Source organism: Arabidopsis lyrata, assembly GCF_000004255.2.
Source record: "Arabidopsis lyrata subsp. lyrata unplaced genomic scaffold ARALYscaffold_7, whole genome shotgun sequence".
NCBI classification, from domain to species: Eukaryota; Viridiplantae; Streptophyta; class Magnoliopsida; order Brassicales; family Brassicaceae; genus Arabidopsis; species Arabidopsis lyrata.
Genome location: NW_003302549.1, coordinates 6,079,704 through 6,101,229, shown reverse-complemented (window position 1 = coordinate 6,101,229; position 21,526 = coordinate 6,079,704). Strand labels below are relative to the sequence as shown.

At 36.9% G+C, this 21,526-nt stretch overlaps 7 protein-coding genes across 7 annotated transcripts; 5 read left to right on the top strand and 2 right to left on the bottom strand.

Moving 5' to 3' along the window:
* Window positions 1-2,825: 2,825 nt before the first annotated feature.
* LOC9303558 (flavone 3'-O-methyltransferase 1) lies at window positions 2,826-4,691 on the top strand. The gene is made up of 4 exons (XM_002869503.2): window positions 2,826-3,363; window positions 3,436-3,746; window positions 3,825-3,889; window positions 4,009-4,691. The coding sequence occupies exons 1-4, from the start codon at window positions 2,933-2,935 to the stop codon at window positions 4,309-4,311; spliced, it is 1,110 nt and encodes a 369-aa protein (XP_002869549.1). The 5' UTR covers window positions 2,826-2,932; the 3' UTR covers window positions 4,312-4,691.
* A 588-nt stretch (window positions 4,692-5,279) lies between these two features.
* Window positions 5,280-6,706, bottom strand: LOC9305620 (25.3 kDa heat shock protein, chloroplastic). The gene is made up of 3 exons (XM_002867439.2): window positions 6,375-6,706; window positions 5,982-6,224; window positions 5,280-5,665 (listed from the first exon to the last, which is right to left on the bottom strand). Exons 1-3 carry the CDS (start codon window positions 6,619-6,621, stop codon window positions 5,475-5,477), a joined length of 681 nt encoding a protein of 226 aa, XP_002867485.1. The 5' UTR covers window positions 6,622-6,706; the 3' UTR covers window positions 5,280-5,474.
* Window positions 6,707-7,850: 1,144 nt separating this feature from the next.
* On the top strand, window positions 7,851-10,072 carry LOC9305619 (ATPase family AAA domain-containing protein 1-B). Its single transcript, XM_002869502.2, has 5 exons — window positions 7,851-8,260; window positions 8,465-8,765; window positions 8,977-9,135; window positions 9,247-9,542; window positions 9,637-10,072. Exons 1-5 carry the CDS (start codon window positions 8,063-8,065, stop codon window positions 9,877-9,879), a joined length of 1,197 nt encoding a protein of 398 aa, XP_002869548.1. The 5' UTR covers window positions 7,851-8,062; the 3' UTR covers window positions 9,880-10,072.
* Window positions 10,073-10,204: 132 nt separating this feature from the next.
* LOC9303557 (vacuolar protein sorting-associated protein 26B) lies at window positions 10,205-13,031 on the top strand. The gene is made up of 12 exons (XM_002869501.2): window positions 10,205-10,374; window positions 10,653-10,686; window positions 10,777-10,851; window positions 10,959-11,033; window positions 11,126-11,198; window positions 11,314-11,358; window positions 11,544-11,655; window positions 11,750-11,816; window positions 11,943-11,987; window positions 12,292-12,347; window positions 12,432-12,607; window positions 12,691-13,031. The coding sequence occupies exons 2-12, from the start codon at window positions 10,684-10,686 to the stop codon at window positions 12,873-12,875; spliced, it is 912 nt and encodes a 303-aa protein (XP_002869547.1). The 5' UTR covers window positions 10,205-10,374; window positions 10,653-10,683; the 3' UTR covers window positions 12,876-13,031.
* On the bottom strand, window positions 13,030-14,442 carry LOC9305618 (rhodanese-like domain-containing protein 14, chloroplastic). Its single transcript, XM_002867438.2, has 6 exons — window positions 14,110-14,442; window positions 13,956-14,002; window positions 13,793-13,885; window positions 13,570-13,708; window positions 13,374-13,476; window positions 13,030-13,299 (listed from the first exon to the last, which is right to left on the bottom strand). The coding sequence occupies exons 1-6, from the start codon at window positions 14,279-14,281 to the stop codon at window positions 13,185-13,187; spliced, it is 669 nt and encodes a 222-aa protein (XP_002867484.1). The 5' UTR covers window positions 14,282-14,442; the 3' UTR covers window positions 13,030-13,184.
* A 305-nt stretch (window positions 14,443-14,747) lies between these two features.
* On the top strand, window positions 14,748-17,076 carry LOC9305617 (cytochrome P450 709B3). The gene is made up of 5 exons (XM_002869500.2): window positions 14,748-15,235; window positions 15,344-15,567; window positions 15,646-15,890; window positions 15,966-16,338; window positions 16,423-17,076. Exons 1-5 carry the CDS (start codon window positions 14,953-14,955, stop codon window positions 16,858-16,860), a joined length of 1,563 nt encoding a protein of 520 aa, XP_002869546.1. The 5' UTR covers window positions 14,748-14,952; the 3' UTR covers window positions 16,861-17,076.
* Window positions 17,077-18,550: 1,474 nt separating this feature from the next.
* LOC9303556 (molybdate-anion transporter) lies at window positions 18,551-21,459 on the top strand. Its single transcript, XM_002869499.2, has 8 exons — window positions 18,551-19,055; window positions 19,379-19,523; window positions 19,614-19,782; window positions 19,867-20,137; window positions 20,290-20,555; window positions 20,662-20,877; window positions 20,976-21,078; window positions 21,174-21,459. The coding sequence occupies exons 1-8, from the start codon at window positions 18,905-18,907 to the stop codon at window positions 21,233-21,235; spliced, it is 1,383 nt and encodes a 460-aa protein (XP_002869545.1). The 5' UTR covers window positions 18,551-18,904; the 3' UTR covers window positions 21,236-21,459.
* The last annotated feature ends 67 nt before the right edge of the window (window positions 21,460-21,526 follow it).

Here is a 21,526-nt window from a genome sequence, read left to right as displayed (position 1 = left end):
GCCTTGGCTAAAAAGGTTCTGCCTTCCAGGGATTCCAAAACATGTTTACACTAGTCCACTAATTTTCCAAAATCATGTTTGGACATTCATTCACCCGGAAAAGATAATTTAGCAATACTTTTAATTTTTAAAATCTAGACTATTACAATGTTACAATAGTATATATATGACACTAAAATATAATTTATATTTTCAATTCTCCCAAAATAATGTAAAACAAATATGGTCAAGTTTCTTTTTTCTTAAGGATTGACTTAGTATGAGCATCATATTACCTTTGTGGATATAAAATATGCATATAAAACAGTAAAACTACCGGTGATTCGTAAATCCTGTCGTCAAGCTTTCATAATGAAGTGTACAGAGAAAATTCATCAATAGGATCGGAATACAATTTCATAGAAGCTTCGAACTGATATTTCAAGACTTGACCTGTTATACATGTACTAGTTTAATAGCTCGCGCTTTGCGCGGTCATATCAGTGTAGCAATTTATTTTCTACCCAAATGATTAGCAAATCGTATTTTTTTCTTTAGCAATTAGTTACAAATTTGTGTAACAGTATTTTGTATATACATTGAGTTAAAAAGATTTTTTAAAAAGATATTGTAGAGATCGTGGGGGGGATATGGGGAAGAATAACAGTTTTTTAATTTTTGATTTTTTTTTTGTCGTAAATTAGTTTAAAAAAAAAAAGTAAAAGAGTAGAATTTGAGACTTAAGACAGGTGTCAAATGGAGAAAGCTGCAGTTATTTGTAAAGTGACTTGTAATTTATTATAATAGGATTTGGAAAACACAGAACTTTGTAATGCTTTTTTTTTTTGTTTTTTTGGTCTCGTATGATTTCTCTTTTGAAATACATGATTAATTTTTTTTACCTACTTAAATACACAATTTACTAGTATTTTTTTAATCACAATACATATCATGCGTTTGACATTTTGTTTAGTTTTATACAACCTTTTTTATTAGTGAAATACTTAGAGCATCTCGTGGACTCTCACCATTTTTTTAAGAATAAAATTTTCAAATTTATGAGATGAGAGTTTTTGTTAAATTTTTTTAATTTTGCAAAGTCTAATGGTAGGCTCTCTTTGTAGGGTTTTACGCGTAAAGATTGTGTTTTTTTTCCTTGCTTTTTTTTTCCTTTTTTTGTCTAAAAATCAACCAATGGAATGACGTCACGTCATCGTCTCTCTTGCATCTCAAAACCTCTCACAAGAGAGCTGTCTCTCTTCATATAACATGATTTTGATTTATTTTTGAAATTCTTTTTCATGAAAACCATATGAGAGAACCCAATATATGAACTATTGGAGATGCTCTTATATAACTACATTAGAAAACAACATTGTGCCATTATTGAAGTTACTTATCATGCATAACCATTATAATATAAAATCAGGAAAATGCAGCAGCCATATATGAAAATAGCTTTGTTCAAACGAACTTTTTTTTTTTTTTTTTGTTTAAGTTGTTCAAACGAACTTGTCAATGCCAAGACTTTGAAACTTTTACCATTCTCAAATTATTTCAAACGTTAAGGTCTCGATCGCTTTTGTTTGTACTTTGTAGGATCACACGTCTCTTGAACAACTACTCGTCTAACAATAAATTCGTTACATAAAAAACAAAACCCGTTATAAGATATTTCGATCGGCTAAGCAGATAATCTTGATCATATCCATGATAGACTTTTTAAGGGTTATATATGACGGAAGGATTTCCATAAATCCACATGCATTTTAAAATTTTGATAATATTATAGTCAATTCAATTATTTTTATGTATGGTATTTTTTTAATCTACTTTCAATTGAAGAAATATTTATTTTCATGTTGTTCGAATTTACACCATGTTTGTATTAATTTTCAATTCATGTGGACTTTGAGAGTTTTGAACAATAGAGAAAGTTTTGAGTGGGAACATGTATATTTAGAACATTGACTGGCCTATGTTCAAAGACCAAACCTAGCTGAACCAGTTCATCAGACAGTCACAAAATTATCCCTAACTGGTTCACCTAAAACGTCACGTGTTGCATATTTTTGTTTAAGTCTCCAGCATCAATTGGCAAAAGAAAACTCTTTTTTTCCCCCGTTAAGAAAATCTCGTTTATGTAAAGTTCAACATAAGAAAAAGAAGAAGAATTTAAGAATAAAACATAAAAGAAAAACTGATGGTGCTATAACGTTTTCATTATTACGACGTGTACAAACTGCTGTTGAATTCAAAGTCCAAACAATACCACATGCATTCATTAATCATTCATCATTTAGATGGACGAAAGCTAAGGATGAACTCTCTAATATACACATATATTAGGAATTTCTACATAATTTTAGTATTGGTTACTTTAAAACAATTTTAAGATGACTTTTTACAATTCAAAGTCTGATTAAATGACAAAATTTAAATCAGCTACGTGTTGTCTAAAGGTTGGTCTGTTTCCTACAAAATCGGTTATGACGATGACCGTATACATATATAGAGTATTGTTTCATGACATCACATCAATCGATTACGTTCAACACTAGAATTCTCTTCTTACGGTAAGAAAAAGAAATGTGAAACTGACCAAAACATTGTGGAATCTGATTTAGCTGGAAGAAGACTCGTTGAAATTTCCTCCAATATATCGCTTTCGAGAGTACTAGTATTAGGTAGTAATGTAGTATAACAAATTTTCTTGCATGAATTAGTCATAACAAAAAGATAATAAAATAAAACCTAGAGCTAAATTATTTTTCATTATTCGAAGTAACAATGATTCACTGGGTTCCTTCTTTTTATCTTCCTGAAAGGAAGATCCACCTTTTTCTAGTATATAAAGGAGCTTAGCTTCAGTTCTCATATAATAATAAAAAACCTTCTTATTATCAAAAAAAAAAAAACCTTCTTAGACATAAAAAACTTCTTAGAACATATTATGGGATTATTGGTAAAATCTCAAAAGTCTCCCTTAACGCAAATTTCCGACGACGAAGAGGCTAGCCTCTATGCGATGCAGCTTGGCAGCGCGTCGGTACTTCCCATGGTTTTGAAATCAGCCATAGAGCTAGACTTGCTCGAGATCATGGCCAAGAATGATGGATTCTCCGGCGTTCAAATGTCTCCTTCGGAATTAGCTTCCCATCTCCCAACCAAGAACCCTGATGCACACGTCATGCTTGACCGGATCCTCCGGTTGCTTGCGTCACATTCAATACTGACTTGCTCTGTACGTAAACTACCTGACGGTGGTGCAGAACGGCTCTACGGACTTGGTACTGTCTGCAAATACTTGACTAAGAACGAGGACGGTGTCTCTCTTGCCACTCACTGTCTTTTGAACCAAGACAGAGTCCTCATGGAGAGCTGGTAAGTATAAAACCCTAATAATACATTAACTTTATAAAAAAACCATTTCAACTTAATATGTGGGTTTTACAGGTACCATTTGAAGGATGCAGTGCTTGAAGGCGGGATCCCATTCGATAAGGGATACGGTATGCCTACCTTCGTGTACCACGGGACAGACCAGCGATTTGCAAATGTTTTTAACAATGGAATGTCGAACCACTCGACCATCGTCATGAAGAAGCTTCTAGAGGTTTACAAGGGCTTCAAAGGGTTGTCCTTTGTAGTCGATGTTGGTGGTGGAATTGGAGCCTCTCTTCACATGATTGTTTCCAAGTACCCAAACATCAAAGGGACCAACTTTGATCTCCCCCATGTCATTGAGAATGCTCCATCTTTTTCTGGTACATCTTTGTTAAACACTTCAAAACATTCTTCGAATTAACTTAATTATGAATGACTATATTGGACGGTCCATGCAGGTATTGAACATGTTAAAGGAGATATGTTTGTTAGTGTTCCGAAAGGAGATGCCATCTTCCTTAAGGTTTGCAATGAAAACGTGACATGGTTCTTAGCGATTATCATACGTTTAATTATACTTCAACAGTTCAACATATATTGATGATATCTTGGTTCTAATATTGAATTATATTTTGATATCAGTGGGTCTGCCATGACTGGAGCGACGAACATTGCTTAAAATTATTGAATAACTGTTACAAAGCGCTTCCGGACAACGGGAAAGTGATAGTGGTAGAGTGCTTAGTTCCTGTTGCACCAGACTCGAGCCTCTTGACTAAACAAGTAGTCCATTTGGACTGTATCATGATGGCTCACACCGCCGGTGGCAGAGAGCGAACGGAAGAGGAGTTTGAGTTGTTGGCAAGACGAGTGGGTTTCAAAGGGTTCCAAGTCATTTGCAACGTTTTTGGAACTTACATCATGGAATTCTACAAAATGATTTGATCACTTCAACTTTAATTTCTTGTGTCTATATTGTCGCTGTTGGATGTTTCTTTTTTTGTTGTGTGACAAAGATATTAGATATCTATCTATGTTATTCGTTGTTTTGTCGTTGTTGAGTTTATTTGGTGTGAAAGTTGAAGTTTCGACGTCCTACCATATAAACTCAACAACGACAAAGTTTCACAACGTGATAAACAGTCCTGTTTATCACGTTGTTTTTCACAAAGAGTTGCATCATTTGGAGGTTCTCACTGAGAACTTCTCAGTAACTTCAAATTTAGTGTCGAAGAATCCCAATTTATTACTGATCTACGTCAACACATTCATGTCTAAGTTGGGGATTTGAGAAGTTGTTCCACTAACTATGAGTTTTGGTTTAAGGTTTTTTTGTGAAGAGTCATATTCATTATTCAACATGTGTCAAGGATTGATGCTGCTGGGTCTGGCCACGAAGAACGTTATTAAATATATGCAAAAATATTCCACAGCCTCTAATAGAGGCCCTTCTATGTTGCTTTGACTATTATCTCTCTAATTTAGTTATAAAATAATGGAGCTGAATTTTTCATTTAAGATTGTTCTATGATTGGTTGTTATCTCTACCAGAATCTCACGTTTACTATGGAAACAAAACCCAAGTCGTTGTACTGATTGTGCCGTTGTTTTAAAGGAATTGATACACATGTCACCAAAAAAAAATACTCACAGTAATACCACACAGAGTATCCAGATTGCACTTTGACCTTTTAGTGTCGTCTCCTCTACAACAGATCCAAATAGTAGTGCCATTATTTCATTTATTTTGTGAAATAGACTTCTGTTGAATTGGTTTCTCAAAACTACTGCATTTTATAGGTAACTAAAAAAATAAAAAAAAATAACATATGGGAATAGGATTCAGTATCTATGTTTATTTTAAATCAACGAACAAAAATATCAAAGAGAACCAAGATGTCATTAGCTACTAGAGTTGAAAGCAAGGCATGAATCTATTCGCCAAAACATACAGAATTAGAATACTTTTATTCAGTTTAAACGTTTTTCTAATATCTCTCTTTGTTCTTTTACTTGCATCACACTTCAAGCGATACAGAGAAACATAGGCTTATGTACAACAACCACCTCCAATACACATTAAACCAGAGGATAACGTTAATGGAGTCCTACTGAATCTGGACATCGATGACTTTGCGTTCGACTTTGGTTTTAGGGATAGTGATAAACAGGACTCCGTTCTTGAGCTCAGCTTTGATCTTGTCTTTCTGGCAGTTGTCTGGGAGCTGAAGTCGTGTTCCATATGAGCTAACGCTTCTTCCAGACCAAGAATCATCATTGTCTTCCTTCTTCTGCTCTCCTTTGATCAGCCCCGGCTCAGATGGATAGGGCGGAGGTGCGACGGCCCGAGGCTTTTTTTTTTATAAAAAAATTTACATATAAAAAAGCCCCAAATATTTTTTAAAAATATTATTAATATGAGAATTATATTTTAAGAGGCCTAATTATTTATAAGAAAATGTATAAAAAGGCCCAAAATTTTTAAAATAACAATTTTTATTATAAAAACTCGGCAAAATTTTTAAAAATTAAGTAAATTTTCTCTTTGTATATAATAATAGGCCAAAAAAATTTTTTTTGCTCTAAGGCTCTCAAATATATTGAGCCGGGGCTGCCTTTGATCACAAGGACGTTATCTTCTACAGAGATTTTGACATCCTCTTTCGAGAGACCAGGCATGTCGAAACGCATCTTGATCTCGTGTTCTTCCTCTTTGATGTCCCACGGTGCACGAATCTCTGAAACTCCACTTCCTCCTCTGTTTTTTCCTGAGACAGGCATAGTGTCCTCGAACATCCGGTCCATAGTATCTAACATTTGTCTCATTGTCCTCATTGGTGACAAAGGATCCAACAATCCTGTCATTAACATTAAAACAGAGCATTTGTTTAAGTATAGGGCAGAGGAAATAAGTTTCAATTTATACAAGCTACGTTCATAAAAACAGAGCATTGGAGGAAAGTGTTTTTGAGTTTTATACAAGATAAGTTTTGATTAGTTAAACGTACCGAAAGGAGAAACGTCCATGGCTAAACGTTGTTGAGGTCTTTTTTCGACACTAGATCCTTGATTTCCTTTTTGTTGTCCTTGGTGAACAACATCAATGGAGTTTTCTCTCTGGTCTTGAGCCCTGATCCGGCTAGGGATCTTCCGTGGAAGCGCGACGAAGAACGGAGTAGTGGATTTGGATGAGACAGAGGGAGATGGAGCAAGAGGTGAACGTAGAGCCGATGCAAATGAGAGTGTAGAAGCCATATGTTTAGAGTATGAGCCAAAGATATCGCTGAGAAAAGATTAGGAAATCCAAGTTCTGAGTTTGTTGAGTTACTACAAAGTGTAGAAGATAGTGTATAAATATATAGATGAGGATGAGAAGGCTATAAGTGACAAAATGAGAGAGGTCTTGAAGGTTGAAGATTTTATACGAAGTTTCTCGACTCGTTTTGTCTCCTATCTTTTTACATTATTATTTTATTATTTGATTTCGTGTGTTCTCGTGTTTCTCATCTTCTCCCGAACCATCTTTGTTTTTTTCCTCCTTGTTCTAGGCCAATCAGTGTTTATTTCTGATGAACTAATAAAAAAGATTAAAAAAAAAAAAGGGAATAGGAAGACTCAAGATTTCTACAATTAGAACAAATGATGATCATATGATTCAAATCAAATTATGAAAAAAATTCCTACAATTCACAAAAACGTGTGCTAATTTGCAGAAACATATGAGCAATGGATTGGCTAGAAAATCTGATACTATAGAAACTAGAAAATGTTGTATAGTTTGAAAGATCATATCAACTAAAAATTATGCTAAAAATAGGTTTATGAGCTTACATATAAACGATTTATAGCATGTTTAAGTGTCCAAGTCAATGCCAGAAAAGAAAGTGTCCAAGTTAAATTGTTATACATTATTTCTTGAAATTTCATCTAAAAGAAGATGCATAATTATAAATCTAAGAGTTCGAATAGTTGCGGTGGTTAGGACGAACAAATTCGTTTGCAGATTGGACCGCTTTTTACTTATTATTCATAAATTATATTCTATTGTAGTGGAGATAGAAAAAAATAGAATAAATCTGTCATATATCAACTATAGACCGCTTTTATATAGAAGTAAACTTGGTCCGCGTCTGTTTGTTGTCCGTTTAAAAAGTAAAATGGGCTAATGGTTTAGTCCGCATCTGCAATCCGATCGAAACTTTAATGATCCAAAAGATTTTATGTTTTGTGATAGATTTAGTTTTGTAAACATGAAATGATTTTTCCAATGCTGTAGAAAAATAGATTTTGTTAGAAAATATAGACATTTGGAATTAAGATCAGATGATGTACTAGACTAAAAAGAAAAAACAAGACACATATTGAATGATAAGATGATGCAATAGTACCTCCAAAATGTACTTAATTGGGCTTTAGAACACTCTGATTTAACAATCTAAGTTACACGGCTTACCACAGTGCAGCCAAGGCTATTTCGGTAATTTCAGCTTCTCCTTTCCTCGATCCCCAAGTAAGTATTCGAGAATCCACCAAGGCAAAGCTCTGTCGTCGTCCACAAGAACAACAAACCTTTTCCGTCTTCTGCAAACATATCCTCCGTTTTCATCTGGGAACCCTAATTTCTTGACTATTTTAAGGTTTTTATTTATCCATTTGAGATCCTCTGTAATTGAAAGGTTGAATTTTTGGAAGAGACATGGGACGTTCGTCGGAGACAAAGATCTTACAAGAACTTATACTTTACGCGGCGAGCGCTGCTTTCAGCTGCTTGGTTCTGTTTGCGGGTCTTCGTCATCTCGATCCTAATCGTGAGGCTTCTAAAAAAGCTCTCGAGCATAAGAAGGAAATCTCTAAACGTTTGGGTCGTCCTCTTGTACAAACCAATCCATACGAGGTAATCTTCTATGAATTAAGCAACTTAGAATCTCCAGTGGTTGGTAGCTATCATAGAATGCGATATATGGTTCGTGGATAACCAATTTGGAACATTTTAAGCATTGGTCTCTCTGTTTGACATTAAAATTTGGATATTTTGAGTTCCAGTTGTTTTTGTGCAAACTCATGAAATGAGCTCACTTGTTTCTAATTTTGTGAATAGGATGTAATAGCATGCGATGTGATAAATCCAGACCACATTAATGTGGAGTTTGATTCTATTGGAGGACTAGAGACTATCAAGCAGGCTTTGTATGAGCTTGTGATTTTACCATTGAAGAGACCTGAGCTTTTTGCTTATGGGAAGCTTCTTGGACCTCAAAAGGGTGTCTTGCTCTATGGACCTCCTGGTACTGGAAAGACTATGCTTGCTAAGGCTATTGCCAAAGAATCAGGAGCGGTTTTCATTAATGTTAGGGTTTCAAACCTGATGAGCAAGTGGTTTGGAGATGCTCAGAAGCTTGGTAAGTGCATATAATTATTTTTTTTGTGGCAAAGGAACACACTTTGAGTAGGCCTATCTTTTATGCTCGTCGTGTTTTTATCAGCTTCAAGTTGTGCAACTTTGTTGGCGGTTTTGGTTTTTCTGTGGTTATTATCCCAACTTTCACTTTCTGTGGTCTGTTGATGGTGTTTCTAATCTATGAGCTGCTCTGTTCTGTTTTGCTCTTTCAGTTTCTGCTGTGTTTAGCTTGGCCTACAAACTCCAACCAGCTATCATTTTTATTGATGAGGTTGAGAGCTTTCTTGGTCAGCGCCGTTCAACAGATCATGAAGCAATGGCGAACATGAAGACTGAGTTTATGGCTTTATGGGATGGATTCTCTACTGATCGTAAGTTGAATTCTTCTCTGTTCGGCTTACTTTGCCATGTAGACTAGTGTAACTTGGAGTGTGTTCTACATGGATATGGTTTTCTTATGAATATAAATGGTTGCTTTGTAGCGCATGCAAGGGTTATGGTTCTTGCTGCAACTAACAGACCATCAGAGCTTGACGAAGCAATATTGAGGCGTCTTCCTCAGGCCTTTGAGATTGGAATACCTGATCGCCGGGAGAGAGCTGAGATATTGAAAGTGACTCTGAAAGGAGAGAGGGTGGAACCTGATATTGACTTTGATCACATAGCTCGCTTATGCGAAGGCTATACCGGATCAGACATTTTTGAGCTCTGCAAGAAAGCGGCTTACTTCCCTATCAGAGAAATCCTAGAGGCAGAGAGAAAGGGGACACCATGTTTGGTAAGTTTAAAAGGAAAACATGGTCCAAGGAATGTTCAATGGTGCATCCACTAGATTTCGAAGTACTGATGTTATGAGTTTCTCACATTTGCAGGCCCCTAGGCCATTATCACAGTTGGATTTTGAGAAGGTTCTTGCTACTTCAAAGAAGACACAAGTTGCAGCAGGCGAATACTCATTGAGCTCGCAGTCCTCAGCTTGGAGAGGCTCAAGTGAACCAGATGAGGTCCAAGCAGCGATAAGTGGGATCTCGAAGCTTCTACTTTCTCAGATCATTAATCTCCAGGCAGATTCTCAGGATTCATGGCAGCGTGATCCCGAAGAAGAATCCCGATGAAATTCCGGATCACTTTTATAAACGTTCTGGTGTTTTCATTGGAAGTTTAGAATTTGTCACATTCAGTTTGCTCTGTAAAACTCCTTTTTTTTTCTTGGTAGGATCATTTGATTACTTTTGACTGTACCAAAAAGTCTCTTGTTTTCTGCATTACTGAATCTCTCTTGTTCATAATTTGGCCAATGTTGTCACTCATGGGTTACTCTACCTTGAGCAAATCGTTAACTGAGTACTCTAAAAATCTCAGCTTTGAGATTGTTATTAGTGCACATAGTGCAATGGTCAAATTTGTCATCTGATTCTGGGCTTTGTTTGGTTTTGGTTCTTTTTGTTTGACTGGGCTTGTAATGTAATAGAGAGATAAAGTGCCTTCCTTTTCTATTTCCCAATTTGTTTTTTTTTTTTTTTTTTTAACTTTTCCGTCGATCTTCTTCTCCAACACAACAACAATCAGATTTGGTTGATTCAATCGCGCTCTTAATTTCAGCTTGGAAGGTAACTACTAGTCTCTCGCAATTGTTTTGTAGTTCTGGGTCTCACTTGTGTTCGCCGACTTGCTCCCACTCTTGATTTCTATCTAATCGAGTCCTCTTCTTAATCACTGAAGCATTACATCTGATTCAGAAATTTCGTGGCTTTATTTGATTACTTTCATGAATTGGGAACTAGGGTTTGCTTCGTATTTCTGAATCAGCTCTAGCTTTTAACCGTACGCATTCAGTGTAATGAAAACGAAAAAGCTGCTGATTTTGTTCCTTTGTTGGATGGAACAGGTTATTGTGATTGAGATCTGGTCTTCTGATAATGGTAAAGTGATCTTCTTACTATGAATTTTGCCTTCTTTGCTTTGTGCTTGCATTGGAATATGCTTATAGCTTTTTGGGTTTAATCTCACAGAATTATCTTCTTGGAGCCTTCAAGCCCGCGTGCAACATTTCAATCACTTTTTCTGATGGCAAAAATCGTAAACAGGTATCTCTCTTTTGTGCTAATGATAACAATTTTTGCTCATACCAACTTATGATCGAGTCACGTTTTGGATTTTCATTTCTTCTCTTTAATCTGCATTGTTTCCATAGGTTCCCATGAAGAAAGAAAATGGTCAAACGGCTCTGGTGCCACTTTTCCATAGTCAAGATACTATTTCTGGGAAGGTACTTGGTTTCTTGCTTTTGATGGATTTCTGTCGTTCTTAGTTAGAATATTGTGATGCTTTAACGTAATGTGTCCTTAACGTTTTTGTTAGGTTTGCATTGAACCATATCAAGGGAAAAAGGTGGAGCATAATGGTGTAAAAGTTGAGCTTCTTGGTCAAATAGGTGTGCAATTACCATATTCTGGATCTGCCACCAAAATAGTTTTAAAGGATTAGTCCTTCGGTTTCTAACTTGTATCGATGTATGCTTATTGATTGCATTTGTGTGTTCTCGACAGAAATGTACTTTGACAGAGGAAACTTCTATGACTTCACTTCCTTGGGTAAGTAAAAACTCTGGTTTCATTTTCGTTTTAAACAGATTCGAGGGAAAATCCGTTATCAGGGGTGTCTCTGATAATTGATTAACAATTCATTGTGACAAGGATTTACTTACATGTCCAGTCCTGTTATATATTTTTGATTGAGCCAATCGTAGTTATGATTCTTTTTTTGGGCCTTATTACAGTTCGTGAACTGGATGTCCCTGGAGAAATATATGAAAGGAAGACATACCCTTTTGAATTTCCAACTGTGGAGATGCCATATGAGACATACAATGGGGTGAATGTGCGGCTAAGGTATATCATATGTGTTTTTTTCTCATAATGTTGATACACTTGTCTTCCACAATACAGTTTCTAATTCAATTTACTGTTTCTTTTGCTTCCTCAGATATGTTCTAAAAGTAACCGTCACTCGTGGCTACGCTGGAAGCATCTTGGAATACCAGGAGCTTGTAGTATGTTTCTTATTTTTTACTGCTGTCCTTGTTACAAAATAGTTAATTGTGTGATGACTGTAAATTTTCCATATAGCATCACCAGAAATATTCTAATTGTGACATTGTTGATGTCATTTGTAATAGGTCCGGAACTACGCCCCACTTCCTGATATTAATAACAGCATCAAGGTGAGTTCTGATAGTGATAGGATCTAAATTTGGAACTTTATAAGAAAAAGAGATAGGAACTGAAAGACCAATTGCATTCTCAATTTATAGGCTTTTAGTACATTCACTTATGAGTTATGATATTGAGTTCTCTTTCTCCTGAAGCTCGCATTCAGATGTTGAGTTCCTTTTTCCCTACTTACTAAAAAGATGTGAATAGGTTTCTCTATTTACCGCTCATAGCGATCTTAGCTCATGCAAGATTAAGGCTTAAATCAGTAGAGGATCATTTTAGGCACAATTTTAAATCTTAATAATTGTACAGATGGAAGTTGGAATTGAGGATTGCCTGCACATCGAGTTTGAGTACAATAAAAGCAAGTAAGACAAAATTCGTTTGATGATTTAAGGATTTGACTGACTGATCGGGAAATAACGATAGATCTTCTATGCCTCTGGATGCAGGTATCACCTAAAAGATGTTATCCTTGGGAAAATCTATTTTCTTCTTGTGAGAATCAAGATGAAGAATATGGATCTTGAGATCAGACGGCGGGAATCAACAGGTGCAGGTGCTAATACTCATGTCGAGACAGAAACACTTGCGAAATTTGAGTTGATGGATGGAACTCCAGTTAGAGGTATATATCCCCAAGATTTGAAATCTGATGTTTCAGTGATTTCTTAAAGAAATCAGATAACTGAGTGAAGATTTGTATTACAGGTGAATCGATACCTGTAAGACTGTTTCTGGCCCCATACGATCTTACACCAACGCATCGCAACATTAACAACAAATTCAGCGTCAAGTATTATCTGAATCTTGTACTGGTAGATGAAGAGGATCGCCGATACTTCAAGCAGCAAGAAATCACGTTGTACAGGTTGAAGGAAGACACATCATCTTGATGATAATAACAACTGTTAAGGATTCTCATTATCCTTTTGAGACCTTTTGTAAAGCCCTAGACTGCGTGTACCCAGATTGTTATTTGGGTCGGAACTTAGAGTGAAGTTTTAACGATACTTGTTTAGTTTGTTCATCAATCAAGTTCTTTTTCTCTAGATTCCGGTTGAGTTTGCTGGATTTCATGGTAAAGTCTGAAGTTTTACAAACCTCAAAACACTCTCTGAAAAGCCAAATCTCTAAATGCAACTAACTGAAAAGGACAGATATACAAAACTGGATAACTCTTAGAGTGAAGAAGTTGGTTAGTCTTATTCAATTGTTTCAACAGGAAGACCTTCCTTGCCCCATGTGTAAATTCCACCTTCTAGGTGAAATACGTTCTTATAGCCGTTAAGGACCAGAAGATAAGCAGCTATGAGAGACCTGCAAGAACCCTAATCATATGAGCATCGAAATAAATGCTTTCTTCACAGAACGTTGTAGACTTTTGCCATTACCTTGATTGTTGGCCTTCAGGGAGATTCTGGGTCGGCTTCATTGTCCCCGCGGATGAACAAGCTACTATGATCTTTGCCTCTTTGTCAAGTTTAGCTTCTACACCTGCAACATTGTCAAAACAGAACATTAAGCTGTTGGATCCAATGCCATTGTGTAAAAACAGTCCAAAGCTTTTGATCTCATTTCACTACATACTTTGAATAAACTCAGGGTTCTCTTCTGTGCCAGAGAAGATACCGAAGAAAGCAAATCCAAGACGGCGAGCTATGTCCCATGCCGTCCATTCCCTTATCAGTCTGTACATCTCCACATTGATAGCTCCCGGAGGATGACCCTTCAAAAAACCAAACAACAAAACACATGAATTTGCCATTAAAAGTACAAGGGATCAGAGAGAGAGTGCATATTATCCACTCACCGCCTTGTACTCTGCCTCAGGTCTTACATCAAGAATCACGAAGTTGTTCTCTTTTTGTAACCGTTGAGCTTCCTTCACGTCCACACTTCTCACCTACAACAACAACTAAAAGCTAAGCTATGTTCACATTTTGATCTCAAATTTAGAGCCAATCATTGATTACCCTTTTCTCCAATAGAAGCTCTCTCTTCTGTCTCCAATCGACTTCAGCTAAACCCTCCAAGAGACACAAAGAGAAGAACAAGGGGTTAATCTAACCGAACTTTCCCATGCACAAAATCAAAACACGAGAAGATCCCGCTCTACAAGTTGTATACCTGCAGGTTTCGCAGGTTTCGTTGAAGTGCATTGAATCTTGAGCGTTTTTTGACCGGAACCCATTGCTGCCGATCGAACTCCGGCAGAGAAAAGAGCGTTTCCGGAGGATTTCAGTCGTAAAGCTTGCGATGAAGATGGGTAAGGCGTGGCGATTGAAGTAAGTGAAGCCATCTCTTGATCGAGAAGCTTCTTCTGTTATGTTTCTGTTTTCTTTTAGATATTTCCTTGAAAATGAGAGAATTAATGGAAGAGAGATAATGAAACTGCACTGAGACTTCTTTCTTCTTGTTAGGAAAAAAATCTGAACATGTGGTGCTTGTTTTATTTTTCCGATTTTCATCAACGATAAAAAGTTGTCACAACACAATCTTCTCTTATCTTCTTTTCGACCAAAAATAAAATAATTCTCTTATCTTCTTTTTTCATTGCGCCATTCTTGAGTTTTTGATTGGTTCGCTTAGATTTGGTTAACCTGGTTTTAATTGTTTCGATTCGATCGGTTAGATTTGGTTATCATGTTTTTTTTATTTATTTTCTTTCCTAATTAAAAATTAATGGTCCATTTGATTGGACTCTATAAATTAGCTCTACCGGCATTTTGTCGGCAAATGTAATAAATTTACTCGTTTCCTTAGTGAATTCTTAGGTATACCGATCACATCACTGTTCAATATTAAATTTTATGTTGGTTCCTTCGACCAGAACTTGGTCGGGTACATTGCTAAATTATTGAGCTACATTTGTTTCTAACTATAAACAGATGTGCTTATCCATATCGGAGAACATAAGTCAACCACTTGTGTTCTTGCTGCCCAAAAAAAAAAGCTACTTGTGCTCTTTTAATGGAACTTATAAGCACGATCAATCTCTTAGCACTTATTCTTCTGCTCTTTGGTGTTTCCAAGATATGGAAAGCTTGTTGGATCATCCTTTTGCGGCCATTGATGCTATCAAAAAGATTCAAGAAACAAGGAATCTCAGGCCCAAAGTACAAATTCGTGTACGGAAACCTAAGCGAGATAAAGAAGATGAAGAAAGAAGCTGACCTTTTGGTTCTGGATCTGAAGTCCAACGATATCTTCCCTCGTGTGTTTCCTCATTATCACCTATGGATGTCTCAATACGGTACCGTTTTCTGTCCATCTAGAGACTGTCATGTTTTTTTTTTTCCCCCTTCTTTTCATAGATGAGAAATACTTACCACACACACACAAGTTGTCTATGATATATTAGGAGAAACATTTCTATACTGGAATGGAACAAAACCAACGATATACATCTCAAATCATGAACTAGCGAAACAGATCTTGTCGAGCAAGTTCGGTTTCTCTATTATACCGGTGAAAAGACCCGAGGTCTTCATACTTTTTGGTAAAGGACTTTCCTTTATCCAAGGTGATGATTGGGTTCGCCATAGACGAATATTGAACCCTGCTTTCTCCATGGACCGCCTCAAGGTCTTTTATTCTTAATCATATAGATACTTCTCAGCTTGATTTGAACAAATCTAGTTAATTGCTTGCATAAAATATTAGGCCATGACAAAACCGATGGGGGATTGTACCTTGAGGATGTTTGAGGAGTGGAGAAAACAGAGAAATGGTGAAGTGGGGATCAATATTGAGATAAGCAAAGAGTTCCATAAACTGACCGCTGACATTATAGCGACTACTGCGTTTGGAAGTAGTTATGCCGAAGGAATCGAATTGTGTAGATCACAGACTGTGCTTGAGAAATATTATAATGCCTCTCTCAATAAAGTCTTCATCCCCGGAACTCAGTAAGTATAATAGTCAGTACTCTGCTACTTTAAATATTCTTGAGATTTGAAGATTGTTGTTTCTTGTGTTTCAAGATACCTTCCAACGCCTACCAACCTTAAACTATGGGAGCTCGATAAGAAAGTGAAGAACTCGATCAAAAGAATCATAGATTCAAGGCTAAAATCAAAATGTAAGACCTATGGCTATGGGGACGATCTTCTAGGGGTCATGTTGAATGCTGCAAAATCTAACGAGTATGAGAGAATGATGAGAATGGATGAGATCATAGAGGAATGCAAGAATTTCTACTATGCAGGGCAAGGAACTACTTCGCTTACATTGACATGGACTACGATGTTACTGAGCTTGCACCAAGATTGGCAAGAGAAACTTAGAGAAGAGGTTTTCGATGAATGTGGTAAAGATAAGATCCCAGATTCAGACACCTTATCCAAACTCAAACTGGTAATGTTCATTTTCAGTGAGTTACTTGCGGTTGAAGAAAAGGGTTTTCTTAATTATGATTGGAGAAACCTGTTTATCTTGCAGATGAACATGGTGTTGATGGAGTCGCTTCGTCTGTACGGACCTGTGATTAAAATGTCCCGAGAGGCAACACAAGATATGAAGGTAGGACACTTGGAGATCCCCAAGGGCACGGGCATTATTATCCCGTTTCTGAAGATGCACACCGACAAGGCGATGTGGGGAGAAGACACGGAACAATTCAACCCCTTGCGATTCATAAACGGCATTTCTCAAGCGGCCATTCACCCAAACGCTCTCAGCGCGTTCTCAATCGGACCAAGAGCTTGCATTGCCAAAAACTTCGCCATGATCGAAGCCAAGACCGTGCTCACTATGATCCTTCAACAGTTCCGGCTTAGCCTCTCCCCCGAGTATAAGCACACGCCAGTTGATCACTTCAATCTCTTTCCGCAATACGGCCTACCCGTAATGCTTCAGCCTCTTGATAGTAGTTCTTAGTGGTGAGGAAGAGAACAAAGCAAGAAGAATCTCAACCGATTTAGTCAAGTTATGTTCTATAATTGGACTTGATCACAAATAAAAGTTAAAGATCATATGCTTAGATAAAGTGGATAATTCAAATTCAAAGTGAAGTAAGGAATAAAATCTGAACATGTGGTGGTTGTTTTCTTTTCTCGATTTTCATCTGAAATCAAATGATATAAAGTTCCCACACCATAATCTTCTCTTATCTCCTTCTTTTTTTTTTTTTGAATAGCTTTTTTTGAGCCATTCTTGAGTTTTGGTTGTTTTTTGGCAATATTTTTGAATAACTGATTTTTTTTTGGTATAGATTTTCTCTATATGTTTGATGCTTGCTTGATACTTGCGGTCTGCTGATATACCATAACTAAAAGGAATAGAAAAATAATAAGCATTGTTAAATACGAATTAAAATTACATGGTCCATAGTCCATACTACGGGCTTGATTGGTTCTCCCGCTAGCACCCTCCTAACGGTTGCTAGCGGTCGGTTGCGGTTGTTAGCGGTTGGTACCAATCATAGAAACCGCTCCGTACCTCTTCAAACCGCTCGAAATCGCTGAATTTCAAAAGCTCCTTCCCGCAAGCGTTTGCGGTTGCGGGCGGTAGCGGTTGGATTTAAAAAAAAAAAAAAAAAAAAAATCAAACGTTTACTTATAATTATTATAAAATATATTAATCTTATATATATCTTTCATCTTTGTATCACGTTCTCATCAGAAACCCTAATCAATATTCTAAAACCTTATTTTCTCAATGTCTTCCACCCAAACTGATGAAAATCAATTTGAATATTTTTTTCTTTCATTATATATTGCTTTTCTTTTTGATTGAATATATGTTTCGATTTGTTTTCTCGAATAGAAAATTACTTGCTTTTTGATTGAATTCAACGTTATTTACAGTTTGTCCCATTACTTGATACAATTTTTGGTGTTAACGACCCAGCATAAAGTACTATCTTATTATAAAATTTTTTTATTTTTGAATAATTATTTAGTACTTTATTTATGGTTTTAATTATTAAGCATGTTCAATTTTTCTAATATTATCATAATAATATATTGGTGTTTTTATTTCTTTTTTTTGTAATATTTTTTATTTTTTTAGTCATTTTTTATTTAACTGCTACCGCACCCGCTGGTTTACCAGTCATAAAACTTCCGCAAACGCATCCATTTTCAAACGCTAAATCAGTCGTTCAAAACGCTTGGTAACGCTTGAAACCGCAACCGCCCGTTTTCGCAAACTCCCGCAACCGCAACCGCAACCGCAACCGCTGCGTTTAAACCAGTCAGACCCTACATAGGGTAATATAATTGTGATTCTTTTCTTTATTTTCATGTTCTGAAATTGGAAGATTTGTTGCACAAAAAAAAAAGAGAAAGAAATTGGTAGATTTGTATAACTTCTGTAACTCATTATAATTTTATTATGCTTGTGAAAAAAGTTTTACGTGATTGGTTTTAAACGTACGGTACAAAACTTTTATTAGTGGATTAAAACCGCCTTTAATGAATAATAATAGGTCGACCATATTCGGAAGTAGAGAACCTAGTGGATTAAAACCAAAGTCACTCGTTGAAATTTTGGACTCCTTGTGTTGTCCCACTTCCACTAATTAATCAAAAAAATCAAATACTACGGCATCAGCGCCACTCCTTCAACTTATGGGGTCCTCTGTGTGTCTGTCTCTCCACCGACACTCTCTTTACCGTCGATCACTCCAACGGACCGTCAGGATCGCGCCACGTAGATAGCTTCTCTTATCCTCTGCATTTAACACACGGTGGACTACGTTCTCTCACGCTGCTTCAGATTGTACATTGCGATTTGGAATGTTTATATTAACCCAAAGGCAAAAACTTTAGGTGGGCCTAAAACTAATTAATGGCATTTACGCGTCAGTGAGGAGTGGAGTATATAACAATTCTGAAGCTGAGGGAGATTTATACACACACAGAGATAGTTTCTTCATCGAAAAATTCAATCTTTTCCTCTTAGTTTGGATCGAACAACAATGGAGGTGTTCTACTACTTGGTGTTTGGGGTTTTGGGTCTCGTCGTCGCGGCTTTGGAGCTTAGCAAGAACAACAAGGATCGAATCAACACTTCTTCAGCTTTCAATTCTTTCAAGAACAATTATCTCCTTGTCTATTCGCTCATGATGGGTACGAATGCTCTTCCCCATTTCTCTTCATCTTTCCCTTTGTTTGTCTATCAAAATTTATTTATTTCCTGTTTCGATCCGATCTGGTTGTTGGGAAAATGTTGTTAATTAGTGGGTTTTCGTGGGAGATTTAGATCCTCTCTTGTTTCTTGCCAAGTTTTCTCTTTTACGTGTATAGAGTTCGATATCACTTTGGAACTTTAACATTTAAGAAGAAAATGTTACTGCACTGCTATGAGTACAAGATTAGTAACTAAAGTTTCAAACTTTATAACATTCAAAGATCCGACTGGATTTGCTGACTGTTTTGTTTTTTGATTGCAGCGGGTGATTGGTTGCAGGGTCCATATGTGTACTATCTTTATAGTACTTATGGATTTGGTAAAGGGGACATTGGACAGCTTTTCATTGCTGGTTTTGGCTCCTCTATGTTGTTTGGTACAATCGTTGGATCTCTAGCCGACAAACAGTAAACATTCTCTCTGATGCTTTTATGTTTCAAGTAAAATGGAAATATCAACTCTTTAAGTAATTTGCATAATGTTGTGTTCCGTATCAGGGGTCGTAAGAGGGCATGTGTTACCTATTGTATTACCTACATATTGAGCTGCATCACCAAGCATTCTCCTCAATATAAGGTTTTGATGGTAGGCCGTGTCTTGGGAGGCATTGCTACTTCCCTTCTCTTTTCGTCATTTGAGTCATGGCTAGTTGCTGAGCACAATAAGGTAAAGCAAGGTTTCTGCTGTATTAAGCTGTTTAGCCACCATTGTTATGTATAAACTTAAGTGTTTTATGTGTGATGTATGCAGAGGGGCTTTGAGCAGCAATGGCTGTCTGTAACATTTTCAAAGGCGGTGTTTTTCGGCAATGGCCTTGTTGCAATTATCGCTGGATTGTTTGGGAACCTGCTTGTGGATACCTTCTCTCTTGGGCCTGTTGCGCCATTTGATGCCGCTGCGTGCTTTCTTGCTATTGGAATGGCTGTCATTCTATCATCATGGACAGAAAACTATGGAGATCCTTCAGAAAACAAGGACTTGCTTACCCAGTTCAGAGGTGCTGCAGTGGCCATTGCCTCTGGTGAGTAGAAAATCTTGTTGCCCCTTTTAGATTTTGCTTCCTGTTTTGCTTCTCTGTCTATAATTGTGATGGTTCTATGTCTTGCTTCTCATTGTCCTCATTGAGTCTTGAACAATGTATGATGATAACATAATTTTTGTGTCTTTCATCAGATGAGAAGATAGCACTGTTGGGTGCCATCCAGTCGCTCTTTGAAGGATCTATGTATACTTTTGTATTCCTCTGGACTCCTGCTCTAAGCCCGAACGAGGAGGAGATTCCCCATGGTTTCATTTTTGCAACATTTATGCTGGCTTCGATGCTAGGCAGTTCCCTTGCATCTCGTCTGTTGTCTCGCTCAACTCCCAAAGTAGAGAGCTACATGCAGATTGTTTTCCTAGTTTCCGGTGCTGCACTATTGCTACCAATATTAATGACTGTAAGTTAAAAAAAGCTTCTTGTGAATCCTACTTTGCATGCTTTGGTGCTGACTTTACTTTAATTCTGTGAGTGATTAATTTGCGACCTGATGTGTGACTACTCAGTTGTTCATAGCACCTTCCAAGGTGAAAGGTGGAGGAATTTCTTTCTCGGGTTGCTTTCAGCTCCTTGGGTTCTGTATATTCGAGGCGTGTGTAGGATTGTTTTGGCCATCCATTATGAAGATGAGATCCCAATACATCCCTGAAGAAGCCAGAAGCACAATAATGAACTTTTTCCGCATTCCTCTGAATATCTTTGTCTGCGTTGTATTGTACAATGTAAGTCCCCCAACATTCTTTTTCTTCACTTTAGTAGCTGGGATTTCTTGTCCCATTTCTCTGTGTTGTGGTACTGACTAGTCTTATGTGTTCTGAAGGTAAATGCATTCCCTATCACGGTCATGTTTGGAATGTGCTCGATCTTCCTCTTTGTTGCAAGTCTCCTGCAAAGGCGGCTCATGATGATTGTTGACAAGCCAAGTATGTTGTCTCTGTGTCCATTTGACTCGGGGATATCTATTTCCTCTAACACGCTTTCCGCTTACAATCAGTGTACATCTTTATGTTTTTTGCAGAAACAAATGACTGGACACCCCTTGAAGAAAGAAACACAGAAGAAGATCCCCTTAACATATGATGAATAAACTATGCACATTCTGGATTCAGTAATGGAGACAGATAGAAGAAGAGGACTTTAAGGTATATGGTATATAGAACGCAACAATGCGTACAAAGAGATCATAGCGTTATAAGACTTGCAGTAGTTCAATTGTTTAATTTTCTTGGCTGTATTTTTGTTGATGTTAAATTCAAAGACAAGTTTTAAGTTTTATGCAATCAATGTGTTATTCTTTCTTTCTATGCAACCTCTACCATCCTCACCATAATTAGCCAGCTTTTAAGAGGCAAAACAACTTTCTAAAGCAGA

Bases quoted from the DNA above. Each gene is read 5' to 3' on its own strand.
- LOC9305618 (XM_002867438.2), bottom strand. From the start codon at position 14,281: ATGGCTTCACTTACTTCAATCGCCACGCCTTACCCATCTTCATCGCAA. The intron at 14,003-14,109 runs GTATACAACTTG...TGGAGGGTTTAG, and splicing joins GAAACCTGCGAAACCTGCAG to CTGAAGTCGATTGGAGACAG. The intron at 13,886-13,955 runs GTAATCAATGAT...TTGTTGTTGTAG, and splicing joins AGCTTCTATTGGAGAAAAGG to GTGAGAAGTGTGGACGTGAA.
- LOC9303557 (XM_002869501.2), top strand. The intron at 10,852-10,958 runs GTATCTCTCTTT...TTGTTTCCATAG, and splicing joins ATGGCAAAAATCGTAAACAG to GTTCCCATGAAGAAAGAAAA. The intron at 11,656-11,749 runs GTATATCATATG...TTGCTTCCTCAG, and splicing joins GGGGTGAATGTGCGGCTAAG to ATATGTTCTAAAAGTAACCG.
- LOC9305617 (XM_002869500.2), top strand. From the start codon at position 14,953: ATGGAACTTATAAGCACGATCAATCTCTTAGCACTTATTCTTCTGCTC. The intron at 15,236-15,343 runs GTACCGTTTTCT...ATGATATATTAG, and splicing joins CCTATGGATGTCTCAATACG to GAGAAACATTTCTATACTGG. The intron at 15,891-15,965 runs GTAAGTATAATA...TTGTGTTTCAAG, and splicing joins GTCTTCATCCCCGGAACTCA to ATACCTTCCAACGCCTACCA.
- LOC9303556 (XM_002869499.2), top strand. From the start codon at position 18,905: ATGGAGGTGTTCTACTACTTGGTGTTTGGGGTTTTGGGTCTCGTCGTC. The intron at 20,138-20,289 runs GTGAGTAGAAAA...GTCTTTCATCAG, and splicing joins TGCAGTGGCCATTGCCTCTG to ATGAGAAGATAGCACTGTTG. The intron at 20,556-20,661 runs GTAAGTTAAAAA...GTGACTACTCAG, and splicing joins TGCTACCAATATTAATGACT to TTGTTCATAGCACCTTCCAA.
- LOC9305619 (XM_002869502.2), top strand. From the start codon at position 8,063: ATGGGACGTTCGTCGGAGACAAAGATCTTACAAGAACTTATACTTTAC. The intron at 8,261-8,464 runs GTAATCTTCTAT...TTTTGTGAATAG, and splicing joins TACAAACCAATCCATACGAG to GATGTAATAGCATGCGATGT. The intron at 9,136-9,246 runs GTAAGTTGAATT...GTTGCTTTGTAG, and splicing joins GGATGGATTCTCTACTGATC to CGCATGCAAGGGTTATGGTT.
- LOC9305620 (XM_002867439.2), bottom strand. From the start codon at position 6,621: ATGGCTTCTACACTCTCATTTGCATCGGCTCTACGTTCACCTCTTGCT. The intron at 6,225-6,374 runs GTACGTTTAACT...TGTTAATGACAG, and splicing joins CATGGACGTTTCTCCTTTCG to GATTGTTGGATCCTTTGTCA. The intron at 5,666-5,981 runs GCAGCCCCGGCT...GGCTGATCAAAG, and splicing joins TAACGTCCTTGTGATCAAAG to GAGAGCAGAAGAAGGAAGAC.
- LOC9303558 (XM_002869503.2), top strand. From the start codon at position 2,933: ATGGGATTATTGGTAAAATCTCAAAAGTCTCCCTTAACGCAAATTTCC. The intron at 3,364-3,435 runs GTAAGTATAAAA...TGGGTTTTACAG, and splicing joins AGAGTCCTCATGGAGAGCTG to GTACCATTTGAAGGATGCAG. The intron at 3,747-3,824 runs GTACATCTTTGT...CGGTCCATGCAG, and splicing joins GAATGCTCCATCTTTTTCTG to GTATTGAACATGTTAAAGGA.